General features: G+C 39.2%; 1 protein-coding gene and 1 pseudogene across 1 annotated transcript in view; both read right to left on the bottom strand.

Annotated features, from left to right (window-relative positions):
- LOC136283584 (uncharacterized) overlaps window positions 1–12,126 on the bottom strand; it is a 215,570-nt pseudogene that overhangs the window by 143,374 nt on the left and 60,070 nt on the right.
- Window positions 4,631–12,126, bottom strand: part of LOC136283555 (sterile alpha motif domain-containing protein 9-like) — a 47,032-nt gene continuing 39,536 nt past the window's right edge. Inside the window, exons 12-13 of the mRNA XM_066172584.1 lie at window positions 6,065–11,901; window positions 4,631–5,069 (exon numbers count right to left, since the gene is read on the bottom strand). Coding sequence (XP_066028681.1) covers window positions 4,968–5,069; window positions 6,065–11,901 — 5,939 coding nt within the window. The 3' untranslated portion in view covers window positions 4,631–4,967. The remainder of the gene's footprint in view (window positions 5,070–6,064; window positions 11,902–12,126) is intronic.

Below are 12,126 nucleotides of genomic sequence, written 5' to 3'. Positions count from 1 at the left end.
TATTATTCAGTCTGCAAATGTATAAATGGATATTTGCACTTATGATTGTAAATTTACATTAATAAGTGCAAATTTATAGTTTTAAGGGTAAATTCATGGTTATAAGTGCAAATTCATGGTTATAAGTATAAATTTAGAGTTATTAGGGCAAATTTAGAGTTATAAGTGTTAATTTACAGTTATGGGGTGTAACAGTCACAATCATAAGTGCAAATTTTCAATTAGTATACGTAATCACATAATTTTTCACGTGCAATTTGGAATAAATAAGCACGAGTAAATTTCTTCAAAGACTAACAAATTTGCACTAGCCCGTAGGGCTCGTGCAATTTACGGTCTTTGAAAAAATTTATTGGGCTTATTTATTCCAAATTGCACATGAAAAATCATGTGATTACGTATTAATAATATATTTGAAAAGATACGAGATAGCTTATCATAATTATGCGGTAGCGAAGCGCGCGCATCAAGTTCAAAAATCATTTATTCAAACCCTGTAAGTGACATTGTGTGTTTGGTCAAAACAACGGCGTACGATCAAAACAATAGCATACAATGATGTTTTCACATCTTTAAGGCGCAAAAAAGTTCAAATTCCGGCTAAACAGTTTAAGGAATTGTTCAGTCTGGTTTGTTACTTCTTTGCACTGAATTAACCCTCTCCTGCATTGAATTACCTGAAAACTGCATTTATCTCAACCAATCAGAATTCACCTTTTGGGCTTTAGATTTCACGTGTAGTATCACGTGACTTTTGATGTAAACAAACCGTGAAAGTTCGGACATTGAGTCGAGCTCTCAGCACATATGTCTGAACTTCGGCTTTGGAAATTTTTCTTAAATAAATCCCCACTTTCAAGAAGCGTCTCTTCGCTCAAAATTGACATCTTTCTTTCGTCATTTATTTGATCGTTTTTAAGCAAGTTGTCATTTCGCTGCCGTTGAAGCAGATGCGAAGAGTGTTACAGGAAGCGTTGCGGCATGGAATAATTGAACTAGTTCTGCGTACAGTGATGTATCTGATCAGGTATTTTCAGTGTGTTTAGTGCGTAGATTGTCTGATAAATCCCCGTCCGACAGGAAATTAGTACCCACGAATCGCTGTAGAACGTGAGGAGGCCTTGATTCTCAGAAATAAAACCGATTTCAACTCTATGAACGTGTACCATTGCAGTTGTTTAGTAAGTCTATACCTAAACATAATGGTTACGACAAAGAGATGAGCTTATGGCACCTGAAAAACGATCCACGATACTTCAACTCCTTGGTAAGAAACGCTAACGGCGACCTAGTCAAGTTTTTCCATTTCCCGGGGGCAGTTAGACAAAAGGAGAGAAGGCAAAGGTGGATAAGGTTATGTCATCGAGGTGACTCGTTTGTGTGCACGAAGGACAGCTACGTTTGTAGTCTACATTTCGTCGGTGGAAATGGTCCAACAGAAGAGGATCCTGATCCCATATCTGCTGTAGCTAGTAAAGAAAGGGTAAGTTAATTCAGTCATTCTTTTATATCACCATGCCTAAGTGTTGCGACTCGTAAACGAAAGGCATCTTGCGAACGAGAAGCAGACAAAGAGAGGTGCATGAAAGTTTACCTTGAACGATCAGTGGCAAAAACCCTTCTGACATTTGATCGTCAAACTGGTAAATCGACAGAGAAATACGCAGCAGTGAAAGCCTTTTTAGATCTGAGCGTAGAGCCAGTGATGAGTTCAAGAGAGCAAATCAAATGATTAAAAATGTCTTACAATCCAAACGGCGGCGAAGCGTTAAAATTGTTAACAGTCTTTAAGGTATAAGTATATCATGAATTATTAATTCGCCTGAAGCAGGGACGTCGCCTTTTCGAAATTTGGATCCACTGGCAGAACCATTTTTTCGACTGCGGAGGTGATTTCCACTAACGAGGTTTTCAAGTATCCGCTCGCTGAAATCCCCCGTTCTTGAAGATATTTTTTAAGCTCTGCCACACTCATTGCGTTGAAAACAGCTTTACTCCTGTGATCTGCCATTCTTAAGTTTAACTCTTCTTGAAGGTTGTTCTGAGTTTCGCAGAATTTCCTATTTGCGTTACTTAAGGTTAAAAAAATCGGTACATTAATCAGCTAAGGAAATCCACACCCAAATACGTAATTACATGCGGGAATTAAGGCTTCCTCACGTTCTACAGCGATTCGTGGGTTTTGTAAACTTGTCCTGTTTACTAGGGATAGAATTCTAACGAACGAGACTCAATCAAACTGTTTTATTCCGCTCTCGTATTCGCTTATTTACATCGGGTGTGTAAAAAGCTACTCTGCAAAATTTGTAAGAAATCACTCTCTTATACGATATTTTCTACATTGTGATTGGTTGTTGCGAGTCTGATTTAAAAGGTCATTCAAGGTTGCGTTAATTATGTAAACCACTCAATGTCCATAATGTTCACACTCATCATCTGACATGTGTCACGCACGAATCAAAATCTCCGACATGGGCACTAATTTCCTATCGGACGGGATTTATCTGACAATCTACGCACTAAACACCCTGAAAATACCTGATCAGATACATCGCTGTACGCAGAACTAGTTCAATAATTCCATGCCGCAACGCTTCCTGTAACATTCTTCGCATCTGCTTCAACAGCAGCGAAATGACAACTTCCTTAATAAACGATCAAATAAATAACAAAAGAAAGATGTCAATTTTGAGCGTAGAGACGCTTCTTGAAAGTGGGAAGTTATTTAAGAAAAATTGCCAAAGCCGAAGTTTGGACACATTTGCTGCGAGATCGACTCAATGTCCGAACTTTCGGGGTTTGTTTACATCAAAAGTCACGGGATACTACACGTGAAATGTAAAGCCCAAAAGGTGAATTGAGTAATTTTTTCATGAATCTTTTTATCAAGGTAAATTACCTTTTACATAGACTAATCTCACCACTCAATCTTAGTTCTGCCTAAATAAAATTTCAAATGAAAAAATTTTAAATGAAAGTCAATTTTTGGCCCTAACCAGCCACCGTAGAAAGGTGAAACATACGAAATTTTGAAATTGCACTCGTGTCAGATGAAATGCACTCTTTTTCAGCCAATCAGAGGCGGGGAATTTTTTCATGTACATTACTTTATGATATAATCAAGTCTTGACTTTTTAGATTACAGGCAAAGGAACTGTCATTGATATAAATAGACTTATGGGGCTAAACAATCGAAAAAGAAGACTTACAATAAGAACAGACCGTCAAGACCGCGACGAAATTTGTATGCTAATCTGTAGTGGACTATTTTTTATTTTGAAAATAAATATTAAATAGACTTAGGAGGTCGTGGGGCGAATGTCTGCAATTTCATTATCTGTTAAACTTTAACGTCGGTAAGAATAACTTACAGGCGCGATTTCACACCGTTAATTTAATCCAGTGTAAGGCGATCCAAAATCCGCCGGAAAAGTGTTTCCGAGATAACCCCAACACCAACGAACAAGCTATCTGTGGGCAATTTAGCGAAATTTCCCGCCAGGGAAGAAGCGAAAGACAACTAGCTGTAGCACCCTACGCGGCTCATATTGTTAAGGACGTGGCCCAGACTCTCCTAAAGATTCTGGATTATCCCCATCGCTGTCATGTACTAGGCTTAAGGCATTCGAGTCGCTCTCTTCTGAAAAAACATCTTCCGAACTACTACTACTTACACGAGCTGCCACACCAGTTCTACTAGGGAATATGTGTTGCGCAATATTTTAGTTCCACCGCTTACGTCACGACTTCTCGCTTTTGTTTTTACCAGAAGTGAAATTTCAGTTGAAAAGGCCAATTTTCTCCTAACACAAGTCGAATTGGAAAAAACGAATTTAAAATTCGTTTTCTACGCCACTTTTTACGTAGTGTAAGAAAAACATGTATTTTTGGGTTTACATGCACTTTAAGTGAATTTCTAGATTAATTACGTCATGCGAGAACATCGCGCATGTTTCTCATCATCACTGTAAAACTGTTTGAAGCTTACCATTCTGCAGTGTACATGACTGAACATCATGCGTGAAATAAACTACGATGTGCGAATAGTGATTGACAAAAGTCTTGGGACGCCAATTTCAATGGCTTCAGCGGTCGCTTTGCTTTTAGCTTCCCTTAACATTTGGAAAAGAGGGAGGGAGGGGATTTGACTTGATGAACCAAGTAAGGATTTCTAAACGACTTGTTCACGGTATGTTATCCATTACGTGACCGAGTTACTTTGCCAGTTGCTGCACACACACGTGCATATTAAAAAATATAGCACGAAAGTTAGATTTCTCATAAAAATAAATTGTAGTTACTGTTAAGCCGCCTGAAAATTGACGATTCAAAACAACACAAAACCAACAAACCATTATTGCTGTCTTTGGACGCTTACAATGGTTGGATACAGGTGGCTTATTAAGTCATAGCTCTAAACTGCGCATTTTCATGAGAAGAATCTGTTGAATATCGTGGAATTTGCAAAATGTTACGTAAAAAATGAAATAAGAGTGTAGAGGAAATAAACCAAAATCAATTAAAAAAGAAAAGAAAAACAAAAAACCCGACTCCATGGTGTTCTACCCTTTCTTTTCGACCCAGCTAGCGTTTAGACGTTGACTAAAATTTTCTAAGTTTTAATTGCACACAAAATCGTCTATCGTGGGTTACATCAATCTCACCGTGACACTAACACTTCGCACTTAATTAACTGATCATTCAAGGTTGAGTCACCTCTGCTGTTATGAATAGTAAAAGAAAAAAAATGATCACTTCACCGTCTAACATGATTTAGTTAATCTAAATAGCGGCTCAACGTCCGATTGTGCACCGATTGTGCGAGTCACTTGTGCCGTAAAAGAGGAACGTCTCAGAGTGCTTTCCTTTCATCCACAAGGTACACCATATTTCTACTTTTGTTAGTTTTCTACCACTTTAAGTTTATGTCACAGGCATACTAACATATATTTTGATTCAGGTCCGTGCTAGTCAAATATGTCTTCTTCAAGAGAACCCAAAGCATCAAAGTCCTTTTTCAACTCTTGAAGCTTCTTTATATAATGACCTTCCATGCTTAATTTCTTTTCCTGTTAAAGAAAACAATAAAACGTTAGCGAAAGGTATCAGTTATACACGCTGTTATTTTGACTTCAGGGCATTGGAACAGAAGTAAATGCGATTAAACAACTTCGCAAAAACTTCGGTAGAAATCTAAGGCTTTCTTTTTGTCAAACACAAATTTAATTGTTTGAGACATGTGAAATGGTTTAGATGATGGCGAAAGAAATAGCGTTTTGGCAAACCTGTGCACGAACTAAAGAAGTAAATGTGGATTATGCAATCTAAAGGACAGCGAAAAAAGAGGTAACAATTACAACTAAAAAACAACAGAACAGCAAGAAAAACGGGTGCATGTGGCGGCGCAGTAAATTTTCGTAAAAGTATAATTCAGTTCTAAGCTGCATCCAATATAATCATGCAAACATAGTTAACTCAAAAGGACGTTGAGAACCTGTTGGGCTAAAATTTCCCAGTTAAACACCTTTCACATAGGAGCCGTTCTGAGCTAAAATCTCAATACCGGTTCTTAGTTTTAGAATAAAGAGTTTTTTCAAATATAATACAGTACATCGATTGCTTTACAAAAAGAGTAACAAAAACTAGCCAGAACATTGGCAGTGTTATGAGACCACAATACTGTGAAACTGACATAGTCAACTGTGTATATACGTTACCTATGTAAAGCAGGGCACTATGCGGCTGGCACACAGCGCAGTATCACACTCATGCACACCCATGAATATAATTTTTTTTACTCAAAAGTTGAGAACCTGATTAAGAACCTAGGTAGACTTATTTCACAGTAAACACCATTTATCAAAGAAACCTACGGAGGCTTACTTGAGGGAACCTAGGTTCATATATTGTACGCTTGTTTTTACTGTATTTAAAATTAAGTTGGCACGAAAGGCCTTTCGTTGACCACACTGTCTACATAGAGATAACAGGGTACATGGCTGTGACATGCGTCTATGACGGTTGTTTTGTCCACGACATCAAAACCACGAATTGAGTTTCTTACCTGATTTTCTTCCAATTTTTCTCCTCGACTCTTCTTCTCTTCCAAGGATTTAATATCATTAAGCGTTTTCACCAACTTTCCCATCCTGGAAGTGTATTCGTCGTATGCTTCAAAATTTTTGGGTAGACTAAGCTGAGTTTGAGCTGGATCATAGAATTCCACAGGTTTCTTGATATGACTTCTGTTAGTATATTGAACGTTTAGTGCAATGGGTTGGGGCCAGCTAAAGCCCAGATAGAATGAGACTTCTTCTTTTGAAAATCCTCCTTCGCGAAATGGAGAATAGTAAACATCGATGCCTCGACTTTGGTCCCAAGGATTCTTAACTCTTATGATATTTTTACTTTCAACCACTCCCGTAAGAAGTTGGAGTCTTTCTAAAGTTTTCCGATTTGTAAAGTCTACAGATCCTCGTGACTGAGGCAGTTCATTAATATGCACAAAGACGTCCAACCCATCACCTTGGCCCAAGAAGAAGAGTGTGGTATATTGTTTATGCTCCTTCTTGAAAGCCATGTGTTTATAAGCGTTTTGCTTACGCGTTTCATTAACATCTATTTCGTTTTTTCCCTTTTTAGACCACCGGTTCTTCAGCTGAAGCAACGCATTGTAAAAATCTTTCACTCGGTAATTGTTCAGTTCGATATTTTCGCGAGGCCAAAGAAACATCACCTTAAGCAAATGTGCATAGATTCCCTTATATCTTTCGTCGAAAGCTTCCAACGCGAACAATTTTTCTACAAATGTGTAAATTTCTCTATACTCCTCGCTCCTCTGCTCTACTTTCTTGGCTGATTTCTGTTTCGAATTATCACCGTGTGGAGAGTGAAGAGCCATGCTGGTTGTTATATAAAGTAAAAAGTCTTTATATCGGTCTCTGTCAGCGTTTTCACGATAATTCTCATACGCTAATTCCCGGAGTAGCTTAAGAGTTTCGTGCAGAGATTTGGGTTCAGCTTCAAAGTGAGCAATGTTGAATACACTCGAAAAAATACCTCCAGCAAGATAGCAATTGATTTTTTGCCATCGGTACTCCCAACGCTCCTCATCAGTCTTCAGCTCCAACGCCTCTTCAATTTCACCAAAGTAACTTATATACTGAGCTTTAAACCGAGCAATCTGTTTAGGAAGCAACTTTGCTGCTAGAGTACTTCCCTTGAAGATAGTGAAATCCTCTGAAAGTTGTTCCATGCAATGGGAAAATCGGTTTCGCAGACCTTTAATTGACTCGTGATAATCCCTCCAGGGTGAGTGAACTTCTTGCGGTATAACTTGCCCATATCCTAGATACCCTTGTAATCTTTTTAATCCTTCTTGGCCCCGGAACGGTTTTGTGCAGCGAAGCACGTCTAACAGGTAAAACATAACAGAGAGTTGACCATGGAAACCATAATTGTTTGCATAATCCACCGATGCCGCGATTGACTCCTGAAACCACTTCATTGCTTCAAAGGCAATGGGTAAAACTTGAGTAACGTCATCTATTTCTACCATGAGGTTATTTTCTCGGATTTTGCCATAAAAAACTTTCATTTTATTCTCATAAATGCGCCCCTTGGTGTCCAGTAAAAAGGAATTCGGATTCATTTTAATGGCCTTGTCGCAATACTCTAGAGCTTTGTCAAAGCATTCACTTTTTTTGGATTCTTCAGAAATTGCTCCAGCATTGACGTAAAAGACTCTGGCTATTTGTTGAGCGAGCACAGGGTCCTTAAATCTCTCTAACCCTTTCTCAAGGACCATCACAGCGTCCTTTACGTTCTCTTCCGTGGGCTGTTCCCCATCATCAGAGTCTCGTGTGTACAAAATCTTCTCAATTAACGGCGAAAACTTAGTTTGCTCATGGTCGCCATATTCATACTTCTTTCGATGCTTCAGCATTCTGTTTGCTTCTTCACGTAGATCCTCGGACGTAAACGACTTCGTTTCACTTTGTAACAAAGAAGACTCTATGAACTCCACTGCGATTTCGCTGACACTTTTTCCTTCTATTGCTGCAATCTTGTCAAGCAACTCATTAGCAATGACTGGGTGGATTATGGCGATGGCCCTCCCTGTGCCGGAATGCGTAGTACGGTCTACATCTCGCAAAAAAATTCGGGCTGAGTGGCTGAGGTATTCAACCCAGTCCACAAAGATTCTCTTGCGAAGGGCACTTGGAGATAACATCAATGTATCAAAACACGACACAAACACTGCGTATGGGTTGCATATGTTGAGAAGGGAACAGAACTTTAACAATGTCAATTCATCACGTCCAGCGACATGTTTAATATTTCTTTCCACAATACTAGAAGCGTATTTCGGATTGTAGTTCTCCTTCATTATCATAAAAGAAATCAAGTTCTCGTTTGCATACTCCTCAAAATCGCGTTCTGGGTCTCTGTCCTCCAGTTGTTGTTTCATTACAGTATACTTATCTTTAAACCAGCGCACCTCTTCTTCGCTAAGAAGCTGCTCAAGGAACACACTTGATGCCTTTTCTTTTTCCGAACACTGTTTAGGGTTTTGCGTAGGTTTGCAGTACAGAAATACACAAACAGGAGAAGGTGTTTTGGTAAATTTGAGGGCCTGATCGACGACTTGTGACCGTAGCTCTCTGAACATAAAGTCGTCTGTAACCTCGACAAGTGCTAAAACCGGTGGAATCTGCCCATCACTTTCTTCGTCATAGCCAATCTTTCTCAACTGGAAAATCTCTGTGGGAGTATTATAATCAATGTTTGTTATTACAGCACAACGGTAAGGATACTTTGGGTTGTTGCGAAAATCCCACAAGGCTTGCTTAGCCATGGTAGTGGCTCCAGCACCTACATGGTGATATATGGTAATGGTTTGTACCCTTCCCTCTGTTCCACGAGAATATACTTTTTCTATTAACCTTCTTAAGTCCCGGTAACTATCACGTCGAAGAACATGGTTCTCATGAGAATCTGTAAACCAGAAATTCTTCCAATGTACAGGATATCCTCGATAGAAGTTTTCCTCTACCTCTGACGACATCTTTAAACGATCTGCGGAGCTTAAATTAGTTAATTCACTATCGCATTCTTTTGCACTAACAATCTCAATGTTAAACGAAACATTTCTCAAATGATAGTGAGCTCCCGTCGTCATGATGACGTAACATTGGTCTCTGTTAGGTCCACAAGTAATCTGTTCCATACATTCCTGAAATTCAGTCCACGACATTCCAACAATGCCTCTCTCTTGAAGTTCATGCTCCTCTAAGCAGGTTTTTGAAAGATTTACCTCCCAATCAGTAACAATGTCAGGACTCTCAGCAACGTAAATCAACTGGTTAGGACCATCAAAGTATGTACAGAATTCTTCAAAGATATCCGTCATAGCCTGATAGTCTTTCGACAGCAGCAGAAACAAAACTACTGCCCTCGCTCCAGGAATTTTTTTGGCAAAGGATTGAATCAATTTGCTTAGACCCCTTTTCCTCTTTGAATTGTGCCACTTCTTAAACCCTACTGCCTCTTTCTTTAGTTCTGAGAGACCATTTCCAAATATCCAAGAAAGTTTGTAGTAGATGTTTTCAACAGCCTCATCATCTTCGTCATAGTCCTCTGCTTCGTGTATGTCTACCTGAGGCGAATAAGAGCTGGACTTGAATACCTTACAAAGGCCACTGCTACGTGAACCGTTATCGTCAAAATCAAAGACAGTTAGCCAATTGATTTTTTGAATAAAACTAAACGTTTCGTCCAGAAAATATTGACTCGTAGTGGCATCTGGCTTGCTTAAAACTAAAATCGGATAGACCGAATAGTCTAAGACCTTTTTGTTTCCACAGAGAAGTCTCTTGAGTTTATTAAAAAGGTCTTGAGTAGATTCTTGATTTACCACTGGCTGTTTCAATGATTTTTGCTCACGATTCTTCCTTGCCTCATCTAACTTGGGCTGGTTTCTCATATACTCTAACTGTTCCTCCCTATCTACAATTGCCTTTGTACTCGATCCATGTCTAACATAGACTGATTCTTCACAATCCTTTTTTCCTCGCTTCAGATCCTTCAAACAAGCCCTGAAAGTCTCCCCTTTACAAAATGAATAGGCTGGTTCAATGTCAACCTCTATAACCACCCTGTCACCAGACCCTTCTTCGGTAAGTGGGCCTCTAACAGGTATAAAAACAGGAGGACGGATACATCTGTGAACAATGCTTTTACTTGGGCCAACAAAGCACTTGCCGATGAACTCCGTTAGTTTTTCGTCGTACAAGGGCTTTTCTTTGACGTCAGTGCCTACAATTTCTCTTGGGTAGTATCCACAGGCTTGGGTTTCCTTTTCGTCTGCCACTCCAAAGTGTATTGTTCCATTCGTTCTTTCATTAAGACAGCCGCAGGCAAACCTCAAGGTCTCGAAGACAAACTTTTTCAAAATATCATCTTTGCAAGAGTTGGGACCTGTTTGATGTATTTTGTACTCGTGTATGGGTACGATCATATCTTTTGGGCCAGTCTCCCAACAATCGAGGATAAAACCTTTAGTGTAACTAGTTTTTCCACAATCCCTATTGAAATGTCGCGGTGTTTGATATCTTTGTTTATCGAGAGTTGGTCTACTTTTCCTCTGGGATAAAATTTGATCATCCTTAATTAAGTCACGTGCTACGTTCTTCAACGAAGCAAAATGCTTGCTCCACTTCAGGTCGATTTTGTTTACATCAAATGTGGCTTGATATTTGCTGTCCAGTTTTAATTTGAGGGCATAAAATTTCTTATATTTTCTATCGAAAGAAAATCTGTAGGTACATGTCTTCTTTTGCTTGGCCTCCAGCTGTTTATCGATCAATATAACGAAGCACTTCTTCTGGAATTCATCGTCTGTGAGCCTGTCGAGAGAAATTTGACGTACGTCTCCTTTACTCCGGAAACACAACTCCTCCCCGCTGCTCTCGCTTGTTGGCTTATATATAATCTGTTCCGATTCTTCGTCCCAGGTAAATGCCTTTAATTGCTCCTGTGATAACAATTTCATCCAATCCTTTGTTTTCTCCACAATTTTTGCCCATAATTTCTTGAGGTCTCTTCCTTTTAGCTCTTCTTTTGTGATTATAATAAAGCAGAATAAATCTTCTAAAGGATTTGCTCCCTTACCACGTTCCACAAAAATTGATCTCACTTCACATCTACATACACTTGTATCGGCAGGATCACTTACAGACTTCACGTCCAGTTTTAGCGCTTCGTTTAGGAGTGCAAGCTTTTCTTCTTCCTTTGATAGAGGTGGCGTTATATCTGAAACGTTTTGAGTCGCAGGATTTTCAGAGGCCAGTGGCTTTTTAGGCTCATCCATATCTTTTGTCGGCATTGGGTGGAGAGCTTTATCTGGTGAGTCTGTTTTACCGTTTTCTTCATCTATAAAAGATACCTCGTGCTGAAGAACAATCCACGGACCCTTGTTCAATTTCAAGTAATCTCTCAGTTCACTAGATTTAGTCATTATCAAAAAGGCTTGGCCATCAATTTCTTCTTCCTCTGCTTTTTCTAAGCATTCTTGTGATAATCCGAATTCCTTAAGCCAACTGCAAAGTTCTGCACAAGTCCATCTTTTCACCTCCTCTGAAGACGTGTAGGCTTTCTGAGGTTTTTCTTGATCAAACGCCTCTAAATGCGGTGTCAAATGTTTCATCAAGACTATTTCAGGTCCCTTTTTCAAGTTAAGAACCGAACATAGTTGCTCACGGTATTTGGACCCTAACAATAATAAAGCGCGTCCACCGATACCTTGCTTCCGACAGATGTCAGCATACTTCTCATATGGACCAATCGAACAGAGCCACGCAGCTGTTTTCTGTGGGTTCCAATTTTCCATCGATTGTCCCTCTACAGATTAAAAAGAGAACAAAGAAGAATGAGAGATTAATGATATAAAGATCAGCTTTCTTAAATTTTGTGTTACAATGTGTATTTTTCAACTTATAAATGACACAGTTAAAGGTGCACACTACTGTCGTTTAGTTTTCCTCCTTGATTTCCGATACAAGTGACATAAAAACCGATCACTAGACACCCTCGAGGGCCTCCTAAAGCTAACTGAGAGCAAAAATG

The sequence above is a fragment of the Pocillopora verrucosa genome, chromosome 9 (genome assembly GCF_036669915.1).
Source record: "Pocillopora verrucosa isolate sample1 chromosome 9, ASM3666991v2, whole genome shotgun sequence".
Taxonomy (NCBI): Eukaryota; Metazoa; Cnidaria; class Anthozoa; order Scleractinia; family Pocilloporidae; genus Pocillopora; species Pocillopora verrucosa.
Note: the sequence above shows the minus strand (reverse complement) of the source record. Positions and strands in the feature narration are given on the sequence as shown.